Consider the following 14854-nt stretch of genomic DNA (forward strand, 5'->3'; position numbering starts at 1 on the left):
GGAGAACACGGGCGTAGAGGCGGGCAGAGGGAGAAATAGGTACACACCTGAGGGAGAACACAGGCGTAGAGACGGGTAGAGGGAGAAATAGGTACACGCCTGAGGGAGAACACGGGCGTAGAGACGGGTAGAGGGAGAAATAGGTACACGCCCAAGGGAGAACACGGGCGTAGAGGCGGGCAGAGGGAGAAATAGGTACACACCTGAGGGAGAACACGGGCGTAGAGACGGGTAGAGGGAGAAATAGGTACACGCCCAAGGGAGAACACGGGCGTAGAGGCGGGCAGAGGGAGAAATAGGTACACACCTGAGGGAGAACACGGGCGTAGAGACGGGTAGAGGGAGAAATAGGTACACGCCCAAGGGAGAACACGGGCGTAGAGGCGGGCAGAGGGAGAAATAGGTACACACCTGAGGGAGAACACGGGCGTAGAGGCGGGCAGAGGGAGAAATAGGTACACACCTGAGGGAGAACACGAGCGTAGAGGCGGGCAGAGGGAGAAATAGGTACACGCCCAAGGGAGAACACGGGCGTAGAGGCGGGCAGAGGGAGAAATAGGTACACACCTGAGGGAGAACACGGGCGTAGAGACGGGTAGAGGGAGAAATAGGTACACACCTGGGGGAGAACACGGGCGTAGAGGCGGGCAGAGGGAGAAAGAGGTACACACCTGGGGGAGAACACGGGCGTAGAGACGGGTAGAGGGAGAAATAGGTACACGCCTGAGGGAGAACACGGGCGTAGAGGCGGGCAGAGGGAGAAAGAGGTACACGCCCAAGGGAGAACACGGGCGTAGAGGCGGGCAGAGGGAGAAATAGGTACACACCTGGGGGAGAAGATTGGCGTAGAGGCGGACAGAGGGGGAAATAGGTACACACCTGGGGGAGAGCACAGAAGTGAGTGAGTACGTATGGTTTTACGCAGTTTAGCAATATTCCAGCAACGTCACGACGGGGGACACCAGACTTCACACATTGTACCCATGTCGGGCGAACGCTTTTAACCACTAGGCTAACCGACCGCCCGAACACAGGAATAGTTAAGTAGACGTGTGAGAGAGGACACGGGCAGAGAGGCGACAAGAGCAATAGAGGAGATGACTGCAGACGTAGTTACAAGGGAGAGAGCGGTAGACGTTGGAAAAAGAGCACGGGCGGAGAGAAGAGGGAGGTCGAGCGACAAAAAGGGAAGGATGACGTCGGTTGGCAGGAGCACGCCATGGGCGATGTTGCAGAGGCCACGGAGAAGTGCCTGTCTCTCACAGGGAGTTAGTTAAGGTCGACACCCCACGTGCGGCCAGGTACCACGGGTAAAGGTTACGGTGTCAAGTGGGCTGCCACCTTGGCCTCATACAGCACTGCAGTTCTATCCACACAATCAGGTCGTATGAAGCATCCTGACTAACATCTATATTGTAGATCTGGCCGACAATCACAAGACTTTCATTCAATCTCTTTTAAAATGTGTGTAAAAAATATTGAAACGTATTCCTGGTTCAACTGGATTTATTTCATAAACATAAATTTGAAAAGAAATCGAAATGTCTGTATGTTGAAAGTCACGATAAAGCATCATCAACTGCCCATCTAAAACTGATTAATTGCACTGGTATCATTGATCAACGTAATCGCCTATCGAACACTGACTGTAGTATGCGCCCATTTAGCGTTGTACATAGTATTCGTTCAACTTAATTACCATGATAACGCTGGCTGTAATAGGCGCTCAACTAACATTGCACATTGCCTATGATATTAGATAGTAATCGCTTAGCTTATTTGACACGACACACATATTACTCGGACTGCAAGTAATTGCCCATCTAGGTTTGCACATATTAATAGTCTATCTGCACCGCAGGAAGTAATTGTCCTTTTAACAGTGTACAGTAAGTCTTGTCGACTGTCTTGTCATGTGTACACGGTAATCGTTTATCTAGCATTGTGGGTACACCAGAGCATCCTTGGATTCACGCAGTATTTCTTGATTGCCCTACACCGCAGGAGAGTCGGTTGGTATGCTACAACCCGTCGGAGACTCGATCAGCATTAGGCCGCTGTAGGATCTCATTAGACCATTGTGTTATTGTTCATCATTAGACCATTGTGGACAATCAGATCACACAGTAAACCACTGTACTTCTGTACCTCACGTACTATGCTAACATTAATCATCCAAGTTCTAGAACATTGTCACATCACATGTCACGCACAAGAACATTCTACAAAGCTTTCTCTCGCACCAGAACACTGTACAATAGTGTGTCAATCACTTGGGCATTGTACGCGTTTCCCACGTACTGGAACATTGTACAAATGTGTCACGCACTAGAACCTTGCACAAAGGCATGTCACGCACTCAACACTGTATAGAGGACATGGTAAGATCTTCTGTCGAGCATCATACCCCTGCAGACACACATTTGGGCGTAAACCGTCTTCTACTGGTGAGTCTCCTGCAACATATGTTCTACTGGTGAGTCTCCTGCAACATATGTTCTACTGGTGAGTCTCCTGCAACATATGTTCTACTGGTAGGTCTCCTGCAACATAAATTCTACTGGTGAGTCTACTGCAACAAATCTTCTACTGGTGAGTCTCCGGCAACATATCTTCTACTGGGGAGTCTCCTGCAACATAAATTCTACTGGTGAGTCTACTGCAACATATCTTCTACTGGTGAGTCTCCTGCAACATATCTTCTACTGGTGAGTCTCCTGCAACATATCTTCTACTGGTGAGTCTCCTGCAACATATGTTCTACTGGTGAGTCTCCTGCAACATAAATTCTACTGTTGAGTCTACTGCAACATATCTTCTACTGGTGAGTCTACTGCAACATATCTTCTACTGGTGAGTCTCCTGCAACACATCTTCTACTGGTGAGTCTCCTGCAACATATCTTCTACTGGTGAGTCTCCTGCAACATATCTTCTACTGGTGAGTCTCCTGCAACATATCTTCTACTGGTGAGTCTCCTGCAACATATCTTCTACTGGTGAGACTCCTGCAACATATCTTCTACTGGTGAGTCTCCTGCAACATATCTTCTACTGGTGAGTCTCCTTCAACATGTCGTCTACTGCTTGTGACTCTCTCTCAGTTTAGGTTCTCTCGCACTGTTGACAATCCCGTCGTACAATCTTGCGCGCATTGGCCATTTCTGTGAAATAGAAAATCCATGTCACTACTGATGTCGACCGATCGAAGACCACATTAAACACGACCGAAATCACGAAGAAACACTGTTACACAGTGTAACCAACATGACAGATTCCGTCACGGGATCTCTCTACTTACCTAGGACAGATTCCGTCATGGGAACTCCCTACTTACCTAGGACAGACTCCGTCATGGGAACTCACCACCTACCTTGGACAGATTCCGTCATGGGAACTCGATCACTACTTACCTTGGACAGATTCCGTCACGGGAACTCACCACCTACCTTAGACAGATTCCGTCACGGGAACTCACCACCTACCTAGGACAGATTCCATCACGGGAACTCACCACCTACCTAGGACAGATTCCGTCATGGGAACTCGATCACTACTTACCTTGGACAGATTCCGTCACGGGAACTCACCACCTACCTAGGACAGATTCCGTCATGGGAACTCACAACCTACCTTGGACAGATTCCGTCACGTGAACTCACTACTTACCTTGGACAGATTCCGTCACGGGAACTCACCACCTACCTTGGACAGATTCCATCACGGGAACTCACCACCTAGCTAGGACAGATTCCGTCATGGGAACTCACCACCTACCTTGGACAGATTCCGTCACGTGAACTCACTACTTACCTTGGACAGATTCCGTCACGGGAACTCACCACCTACTTAGGACAGATTCCGTCACGGGAACTCACCACCTACCTTGGACAGATTCCGTCACGTGAACTCACTACTTACCTTGGACAGATTCCATCACGGGAACTCACCACCTACCTTGGACAGATTCCATCAGGGGAACTCACCACCTACCTAGGACAGATTCCGTCATGGGAACTCACTACTTACCTTGGACAGATTCCATCACGGGAACTCACCACCTACCTTTGACAGATTCTGTCACGGGAACTCATGTCTTACCTTGGACAGATTCAATCACGGGAACTCACTACTTGCCTTGGACAGATTCCGTCACGTGAACCCACTACTTACCTTTGACAGATTCCGTCACGGGAACACACTACTTACCTGGACAGATTCCGCCACGGGAACTCACCACTTACCTTGGACAGATTCCGTCACGGGAACACGCTATTTACCTTGACAGATTCCGTCATGGGAACTCACCACCTGCCTTGGACAGATTCCGTCACGGAAACTCACCACCTACCTTGGACAGATTCTGTCACAGGAACTCACCACCTACCATGGACAGATTCCATCAGGGGAACTCACCACCTACCTTAGACAGATTCCATCGCGGGAACTCACTACTTGCCTTGGACAGATTCCGTCACTGGACAGATTGTTTCCGAGATTCTGCCTCAGCAACATTTACTGTTAAAAAAACATCTTACCTTGGTTGGATGTCTTTCACATCGATGTTTATTGAGACGATCTTCGGTGAATCTGCAATGAGTTCCACTCGGTGTCTTCTCGTCGCCCAGTTGATTCCTGGCCTCTCTCACCCCCAACGCATACGCGGTACTCCTTCGACGGACCCTCAATCTTGCCACCCCGTCAGTAGTCCCATGGACACTTGCACACAGACTGGTCGCGTGGAACCCTGCCCTGCCATCCTCGCCCCCACGGACAACCCCGTTCTCCCCCTCATGTCCACGTGCTAGACTGTTCCTGAGATGTGCGATGTAGTCAGTGGCTAGTAGCAGTACATCCAACTTCGACAGTTTGGTGTCAGGGGGCACGGCGGGTAGAGAGAGCTGCAAGTTAAGGAACGCCGACCGTAACAGCCTCACACGAGAACGTTCACGTGCAGCGTTACTGGTGGACCTTCCACGACCGACATGGTGACAGAGGACGTCACTGGCGGTGCGACATAGCGACCCACACCCGACACTGAAGGCACCATGGCATGGTGGGTCCACCTTCTCCTGTTTTAGTTTCCGCAGGGTGACTGAATTGTGGGTACGTGGCCGGCGACTGCACATGCTGACTGTCTGACGGCACGTGTGTTATCTGCCTAATTTAAGCAATAGCTACAGGAAAGCTATACCCACCCTCAAGTAGCTGTCACGTGACCTACCCCTTCGGGCATGTAAGAGTGATCCTCGCTGTCGAGTGGACTCGGCCTGGGAGCTGCACGTGCGGACAAGCGTTGCTACACTGAAGGAATTGGAGATGAGCCCGAACTATAATAACGACCTCAAATGCCACACCAATGATCTACAAAGTTCCATAACTATCCACAGTGCCACAGGGACGATGTTATAAGTTGCTGTAATAGTAAGTGACTATGGTTTTACGCCGCTTTTAGCAATATTCCAGCAATATCACAGGCGGGAGACAGAAATGGGCTTGACATGTGGGGGATCGAACCCGGGTCTTCGGCGTGACGAGCGAACGCTTGAACCACTAGGCTACCTCAACGACCCGGTGATGTAATAACGATCTTACGGTACGAGAACAACCTATACGCTACAACGAGCGCCACAACAACGATCTTCAGCGCTGCAACATCTACCTGTACTGCGCTATGTACAACGATCTGCAGTGCTGCAACATCTACCTGTACTGCGCTATGTACAACGATCTGCAGGGCTACACCATCTACCTGTACTGCGCTATGTACAACGATCTGCAGGGCTGCAGCATCTACCTGTACTGCGCTATGTACAACGATCTGCAGGGCTGCAACATCTAACTGTACTGCGCTATGTACAACGATCTGCAGGGCTGCAACATCTAACTGTACTGCGCTATGTACAACGATCTGCAGGGCTATAATATCTACCTGTACTGCGCTATGTACAACGATCTGCAGGGCTACAATATCTACCTGTACTGCGCTATGTACAACGATCTGCAGGGCTACAATATCTACCTGTACTGCGCTATGTACAACGATCTGCAGGGCTGCAACATCTAACTGTACTGCGCTATGTACAACGATCTGCAGGGCTATAATATCTACCTGTACTGCGCTATGTACAACGATCTGCAGGGCTACAATATCTACCTGTACTGCGCTATGTACAACGATCTGCAGGGCTACAATATCTACCTGTACTGCGCTATGTACAACGATCTGCAGGGCTGCAACATCTAACTGTACTGCGCTATGTACAACGATCTGCAGGGCTGCAACATCTAACTGTACTGCGCTATGTACAACGATCTGCAGGGCTACAACCTACAGTGAATGATCTTCAGTTTTACATTGCCAGAACAAAGATCTTTAGCGCTATAGCGCTACAACGGCGATCTTCATTGTTACAGCTACCTTGTAGAATAACATTCCACCGTGTTATTCTCATATCACACAAGTCTAGTTAGACTAACATTTAGTCTCTGAAATCTTATATTACACAATATCCTTCTTGACTCTAAAAAAAATAAAAATTCCCTATCCTGATTTCAGAATAGAGCTAGCTTGAGCTGGCTAAACTTGCTTTTGTATGCGTTTCAAGATTTTTTTTTCATAAAATAAATATATTCCACGGTCATGGTGCAGGACTCAAGTCTAGTTCAAATAACAGAGCATTCTTAGTCATTAATAAATATTCCCATTCAGTATTCTGAACACAATGAGGTGATGGAGGTGCTAGGTAGTTGACCTCACGTCTCTTTTCTGCGTGCGTTAGTTGGAGTTTGAGGTGCTAGATCTTACGTCTCTTATGGGGAAGTTTGCGCTTGTTGGTCGTGTTGTCAGGGTGGCCGACCTAACTCCCTTCTCTCTGTAGGCCGTGATAGAGGCAGGATGCGGAACAACAGGTAGGCCGCCCTCCCTTCCCCTTCGTATACGTTAGGGTGGTAGACCTCCCGTCTTCTTGTGTGCGGTGGTAGATCTGTAGGATGGTAGACCTCCCGTCGCTCCGTAGGCAGTGGTAGATGTATAAGGCGGCAGATCTCTCGTCGCCGTGTGTGCGATGGTAGTTGTGTGAGGCGGTAGACCTCTCGTCGCCCTGTATAGGATGTGGTAGGTGTGTGATGCGGCATATCTCTCGTCGCCGTGTGTGCGATGGTAGTTGTGTGAGGCGGTAGACCTCTCGTCGCCCTGTATAGGATGTGGTAGTTGTGTGAGGCGGTAGACCTCTCGTCGCCCTGTATAGGATGTGGTAGGTATGTGAGGCGGTAGACCTCTCGTCGCCGTGTGTGCGATGGTAGTTGTGTGAGGCGGTAGACCTCTCGTCGCCCTGTATGGGCCGTGGTAGATGTGTGAGATGGTAGACCTACCGTCTGTATGAGAACGGCGTAGGCCGGCAAGGGGTTGGGCATGCATGAGTGTTGGCAATGAGATCACATGTCTACACTATTCGGTAGATTACAGACAGAAAAGTATCTTTAAAATTGGAATGGTTAAACTCTTATAAATACCATGATTAGGTTTAGACTAGGTTTAACTGAAATTCAATTTAATATTGTCACTACCAAACCATTTGAGAACGTGTTCCTTCTGTAAATGTCATTTAAAAGATCAATTTCATAGTCTACCTGTGCGTAAAGAGTTGAGGTGGTAGACCTCCTGTCTTTCTATGCGAAGGACGTAAAGAGTTGAGGTGGTAGACCTCCTGTCTTTCTATGCGAAGGACGTAAAGAGTTGAGGTGGTAGACCTCCTGTCTTTCTATGCGAAGGACGTAAAGAGTTGAGGTGGTAGGCCTCCCGTCTTTCCCTGTAAAGAGTTGAGGTGGTAGACCTCCTGTCTTTCTATGCGAAGGACGTAAAGAGTTGAGGTGGTAGACCTCCTGTCTTTCTATGCGAAGGACGTAAAGAGTTGAGACGGTAGACCTCTTGTCTTTCTATGCGAAGGACGTAAAGAGTTGAGACGGTAGACCTGTTGTCTTTCTATGCGAAGGACGTAAAGAGTTGAGACGGTAGACCTCTTGTCTTTCTATGCGAAGGACGTAAAGAGTTGAGGCGGTAGACCTCCTGTCTTTCTATGCGAAGGACGTAAAGAGTTGAGACGGTAGACCTGTTGTCTTTCTATGCGAAGGACGTAAAGAGTTGAGACGGTAGACCTGTTGTCTTTCTATGCGAAGGACGTAAAGAGTTGAGACGGTAGACCTCCTGTCTTTCTATGCGAAGGACGTAAAGAGTTGAGATGGTAGACCTCCTGTCTTTCTATGCGAAGGACGTAAAGAGTTGAGGCAGTAGACCTCCTGTTTTCTATGCGAAGGACGTAAAGAGTTGAGGCGGTAGACCTCCTGTCTTTCTATGCGAAGGACGTAAAGAGTTGAGGCGGTAGGCCTCCCGTCTTTCACTGCTTAGGACGTAAAGAGTTGAGGTGGTAGATCTTTTGTCTTTCTATGCGAAGGGCGTAAAGAGTTGAGGTGGTAGACCTCTTATCTTTCTATTTGACGGACGTAAAGAGTTGAGGCGGTAGGCCTCCCGTCTTTGCCTGCTGAGGACGTAAAGAGTTGAGGTGGTAGACCTCCTGTCTTTCTATGCGAAGTACGAAAAGAGTTGAGGCGGTAGACCTCCTGTCTTTCTATGCGAAGGACGTAAAGAGTTGAGGTGGTAGACCTCCTGTCTTTCTCTGCGAAGGACGTAAAGTATGGAGATGGTAGACCTCCTGTCTTTCTATGCGAAGTACGAAAAGAGTTGAGATGGTAGACCTCCCGTCTTTCCCCTGCTGAGGACTAAAGAGTTGAGGTGGTAGACCTCTTGTCTTTCTATGCGAAGGACGTAAAGAGTTGAGGTGGTAGACATCCTGTCTTTCTATGCGAAGGACGTAAAGAGTTGTAGAGCGGTAGACCTCCTGTCTTTCTATGCGAAGGACGTAAAGAGTTGTAGAGCGGTAGACCTCCCGTCTTTCTCTGCGAAGGACGTAAAGTGTTGAGATGGTAGACCTCCTGTCTTTCTATGCGAAGAACGTATACTGCCGAAGATGATTTCTTGAAGACAAACAAACCTATGATTAATATGTAAGAAGTCAAAGAATCACTGACATGAACAGCTCCAGGGCATGAGTCGACACAGTGCATTGGCGAAAACACGTAGAGCATGACGTCCACGTGCACCGCGTCACACTCACACAGGCCCCTATTCAATGAAAATAGATTATTCCGTTGCACGCGGAACACCTACTGTCTAAAAAAACCCAGTGTTCACACAGATGTTTCATAGGTTAAAACTTTGTTTAGCAGCAGAGCTGAGATCTCTGTGTGGATAGACCTTCATATTAATTCGTGTGTGAGTCTATAGTACGTGACTTTGTAGGGAACTTTTGAAGTTTGTTGTTTATCGATCCACGAAATTGGGATACAATGAAATGTTAGTCCCGAGCAAGACCAGCCAATCCATTCATTACGACAACCAGGTTGTTTGGGGCCTAAATGCTTATGATGAGTGTTTTGTTGACTTTGATGCATTTGAGTTTCACGGGTTACTTTGACACAGAACATGTATGGAAGCTTTGATACATGGCTTGTTTTGGGCACTTTGAGACATGGCTTGTTGTAGGGACTTTGAGACATGACTTGCATTGAAGACCTTGAGAACCATCCAAATCTTACACAGGAAATATGTCTACAAAGAATTTGACGCAGTCTACAGTATGATAGATTCTGCTGTAACAACGACTATAAACTTTATGATGCAGTCTTCTGTAACAATGGCTATATACTTTATGGCGCAGTCTACTGTAACAACGACTATATACTTCATGGTGTAGTCTCCTGTAACAACGACTATATACTTTATGATGCAGTCTTCTGTAACAATGGCTCTATACTTTATGGCGCAGTCTCCTGTAACAACGACTATATACTTTATGATGCAGTGAACTCTAAAAACGACTGTTCACTTTATGATGCAGTGTACTGTATCAATGGCTATATACTTTATGACGCTGTCTTCTGTAACAACGACTATTCAATTTATGATGCAGTGTACTGTAACAACGACTCTATACTTAATGATGCAGTGAACTGTAACAACGACTCTATACTTTATGACGCAGTGTACTGTAACAACGACTATATACTTTATGATGCAGTCTTCTGTAACAACGACTATATACTTTATGATGCAGTCTTCTCTAACAACCACTATATACTTTATGACGCAGTGTACTGTAACAACGACTATATACTTTATGATGCAGTCTTCTGTAACAACGACTCTATACTTTATGATGCAGTGAACTGTAACAACGACTATATACTTTATGACGCAGTGTACTGAACAACGACTCTATACTTTATGGTGTAGTCTACTGTAACAACGACTATATACTTTATGGTGTAGTCTACTGTAACAACGACTATATACTTTATGATGCAGTCTTCTGTAACAACGGCTATATACTTTATGATACAGTCTTCTGTAACAACGACTCTATACTTTATGATGCAGTGAACTGTAACAACGACTATATACTTTATGATGCAGTGTTCTGAACAACGACTATATACTTTATGATGCAGTGTACTGTAACAACGACTATATACTTTATGATGCAGTCTTCTGTAACAACGGCTATATACTTTATGATACAGTCTTCTGTAACAACGACTCTATACTTATGGTGCAGTGAACTGTAACAACGACTATATACTTTATGATGCAGTGTTCTGAACAACGACTATATACTTTATGATGCAGTGTACTGTAACAACGACTATATACTTTATGGTGCAGTCTTCCGTAACAATGGCTAAATCCTTTATGATGCAGTGTACTGAACAACGACTATATACTTTATGATGCAGTGAACTGTAACAACGACTATATACTTTATGATGCAGTGTACTGAATAACGACTCTATACTTTATGATGCAGTGAACTGTAACAACGACTATTCAATTTATGATGCAGTGAACTGTAAAAACGACTCTATTCTTTATGATGCAGTAAACTGTAACAACGACTATATACTTTATGATGTAGTCCACTGTAACAACGATTTATACTTTATGATGACGTCACTGTTCTGAGTTCTCCGTGATTGCCGTGTCAGGCACGAGGTTCACGATTCCACCGGTAGGGTTGGACGCGTGCACGTGGAGGCGGGAGATATTAATTTATATTTTTATGAAACGTTATAGCTTATGCTGACATCGTGCCATTTGATGAATATCTGTTGAAATTTCCAAATTCTAAGAGGGAGATATTCAGATTAAAGTCGGCGAAAATCAAAAGAATGTAATATTATGGTACGCTTCAACTTCGGTAGTCCTGCACCATGACCGTGGAATATATTTATTTTATGAAAAAATAATAATCTAGAAATGCATACAAAAGAAGTCTAGCCAGCTCAAGCTAGCTCTATTCCACAGTCATGTCATTTTGGGGAGAGGACTGGTCGAAATAGCGAACGGTAATTAAGTCCCTTTCTTATCATATCAGAGAATCTTGTTCAGATGACAGCCTAGCACTGGTAGTGCTCCCATCTAGGTTTACTGTAACAAAATACATCTGGGGCAGTGGGGAGAGGCGTAGATGGGGGGGGATTACCAGTGTGACCTGGGATGGCTGATCTCCACACATGTGGTCAACATGAATCTGACACACTGCCGACCTGAACAAAGGACTGATGTTGTGTTTTAAGTGTGTGCTGCTTTCTGTAAGCGTTTGCTGCATACCCTCTATTTAACTACAAGTATAACTGTTGGTATGGAAGGTAATGCTATTAACGAAGCTGTATCGTTTGGAAAGCAACAGTTACATATTGATCACTTCAGGAATCATCAAAGACAAGTGATTGCAAGTTACCTCAGAGGAAAGGATGTCCTTTTTTGTTCTCCAACAGGAACAGGAAAATCACTTACTTTTGAAATAGCACCATTCGTGTTTAAGAAACTTAATAACTCCAAACATGCTACTGTGATTGTTATTTCACCCTTGGTGGCACTAATGACAAAACAAACAGAGAAGTGTTCATCTATTGGATTGAAATCTGTTTATTTGAAGGGTCAACATGACCCTACTCCTGATGATGATGATGATCTTGTACATGTAATGGACCAAATATCAATTCAGGATATTCAGTCTGGTGACATTGACATAATATTTGCAAGTCCAGAGACAGTTCTTGGAACACAGCGTGATGTCATTCAAGACCTGACTAAAGAGAAGATTTTGAAGGCAATTTTCATTGATGAAGCACACTGCATTGCAAAATTGTAAGTATAAATGTTATATTTGCATTTCGTTTTGTCTGTCAAGGCATGGCATGTTGAATGAGAGAGTATGGTTTTACGCATCTTTTGGCAATATCCCATCAATATCACGACGGGGACACCAGAAATGGGCTTCACACATAGTACCCATGTCAGGCATCGAACCAGGGTCTTAGGCATGGCGAGTGAATGTTTTAATGACTAGGATGGTGTGCATATCAATTACTGGTTTACAGGCTGCCTTGATATAGCTGCAATATTGCTGACTACAGTATGAGACGACATTCACTCATTCACATGTGTTATGATAAAACAAGTATAAATTCACAAAATATTCTTACTACCCACTATGAAACTGCACAATGTAAAGGTATAAAAATATGTGCACTGATCACAAATAGCTATAAAGTGTATACAATATGTGTGTGTGTGTATGTGTGTGTGTGTGTGTGTGTGTGTCACGATCACTAAATATCTAATTTGATTCTCATCAAGTCAAAGTTAAAGCACAAGTATTAACATTTCAAAATGTACATTTGTCACATACAATCACTTCTACAATCGGGGGCACGGGTGGCCCAGTCGTGTAAGGCGCCGCGATTCGCTGTGCAGAGTTGCGCCAGAAATCTATGATTGCGGGTTCGAATCCCGGTTTGCCCCGATTATGTTTCTAGCTTTGTCAGCACCATACCCGTGCCCGTGGGTTTCACCGAAGTGGTAAACGTCTGAGACCTGCATCAATTCGGGCTTTCCTCCCACATTAAGCTGACACGCCGCCATATAACTGGAATACTGTTAAAAGCGGCGTTAAACCCAACTCACACACTCACTTCTACAATCATCATGAACTTGACACATTGTTGCTCTGAAACAAGGGTTAAATTTGTAACTTTGGCTGCAGCCCCAGGTAGAGGCATTTTATAATGTATGTTAATGCCATTATGAAAAAGGAATGGATACATCAACTGCTAACATTAGCTAAGTTAAAACACTAAAGTTGATCTTGAATAACCAACAGTTGTTTTTGCAATAGATATGTTGATCATTTTCTTATAAGGAGTTGAATTTCATAAAAGAAATCGGCCAATTTTCAAGCTGCTGATTATTGAATTGAAGTTCAACATCAATCATGCATAACAACATACAGAATATGTATGAATAAGAAATGACAATCAAACCTTAACAGCTTAAGACATTCATAATGCTCGTCTTGAATAGAGTTTCACTTTAATTGTGTATTTTTCAGCGGCAAGTGTAACAAGGGTGAAAAGAATAATAGAAATAAAAAGGCCTTTCGACCAGCGTATGGAACACTTGGCGAACTCAGGGCACTAGCTCCAGGCATACCAGTGATTGCACTAACAGCAACTGCAACCAAGTCAACCCGAGATGTGATAATTAATGAAATGTGTATGTCCGGCTGTGAAAAAATACTCCTAAGTCCCAACAAAGAAAACATCAAGTACTGGCAGATATCAACCAGTGGCAACATTCGCCAGGATTTTTCATGGTTAGTTACCCTGTTGCGGGAGCGGAATCGACAAACACCAAGGATGCTGATCTTTTTTCGCAAAATCAAGCAAATAGGGGATCTCTTTGACTTTCTCAAATCAGAGCTAAAACATGATGCGTTCATAAACAATAGTGAAGACGGAGTTAACAGTCATAAGAATCGTCTATTTGACATGTTCCACAGCAAGACAAACAGGGAAGTGAAGAAATATGTGTCCCAGTCCTTCATGGATCCAAATGGTTTCAAGAGGATAGTCCTTTGCTCCACATCATTCAGCATGGGACTTGACTTACAAGGTGTGGAAACCGTCATCCACTATGGTCCAGCCAATAATGTTGAGGATTATATTCAAGAGACAGGACGAGCAGGCAGGGATCCAGAAAAGCAGGCACATGCTCTTCTCATGAAATTTAGACAGTGTCTCAGTGGCAGGCGGAATATTTCAGATGAAATGAAACAGTATGTCAGAACCAACTTATGTCGACGAGTTGAGCTACTGAAGTCATTTGACCAGAACCCTCAACAAATTCAACCTTTGCATAAGTGCTGTGACAACTGTGCCATATCTTGCAAGTGCCTCTGTGACTGCATCGGCTCATGTACATGCAATACTCCATGCAGTGAATGTAGATGTGATATTCTTGAGTTGTACAAGTCTTCCCTTGACTCGAGTGATAGCTCATCATCTCACTCCGACTCAGAACATGAAGATCATGAAACATCCAGTGATAGCGACATTGCAACAGGGTCTCGTTTTAGCCATGTGATACTGAATTACACATGGGAAGAAGACTGAAAGGTTCAGATGTCATAGTATGTGCGGCTACTGAAGACTTTCAGACTTTCTGAAATCCAATTTTGGATGTCACTCATATTAAGTGAGGACAGTGGATCCTGCATGCTCTTGAATTCTCTGTGGCAGTGGCTTGTTGCCTCATTGAATAGAGCTGCAAAGGCATGGAATTGTTCTACAAGTTTCAGAATATCACCAGAGGGATCAACAACTCCATGCCTTCCCGAACTTTGTTTGCAGAATGCCAACTTGTCGTATTTTTTGCATAATTCTGCCATTGACAGCGC

General features: G+C 45.2%; 1 protein-coding gene across 1 annotated transcript; it reads left to right on the top strand.

Annotated features, from left to right (window-relative positions):
• The first annotated feature begins 5673 nt into the window (after positions 1-5673).
• LOC139479499 (ATP-dependent DNA helicase RecQ-like) lies at positions 5674-14570 on the top strand. Its single transcript, XM_071262346.1, has 2 exons — positions 5674-5810; positions 13508-14570. Exons 1-2 carry the CDS (start codon positions 5674-5676, stop codon positions 14568-14570), a joined length of 1200 nt encoding a protein of 399 aa, XP_071118447.1.
• The last annotated feature ends 284 nt before the right edge of the window (positions 14571-14854 follow it).

This window comes from Haliotis cracherodii, unplaced genomic scaffold, assembly GCF_022045235.1.
Source record: "Haliotis cracherodii isolate W230 unplaced genomic scaffold, xgHalCrac1.p SCAF_4, whole genome shotgun sequence".
In the NCBI taxonomy this organism is placed as follows: Eukaryota; Metazoa; Mollusca; class Gastropoda; order Lepetellida; family Haliotidae; genus Haliotis; species Haliotis cracherodii.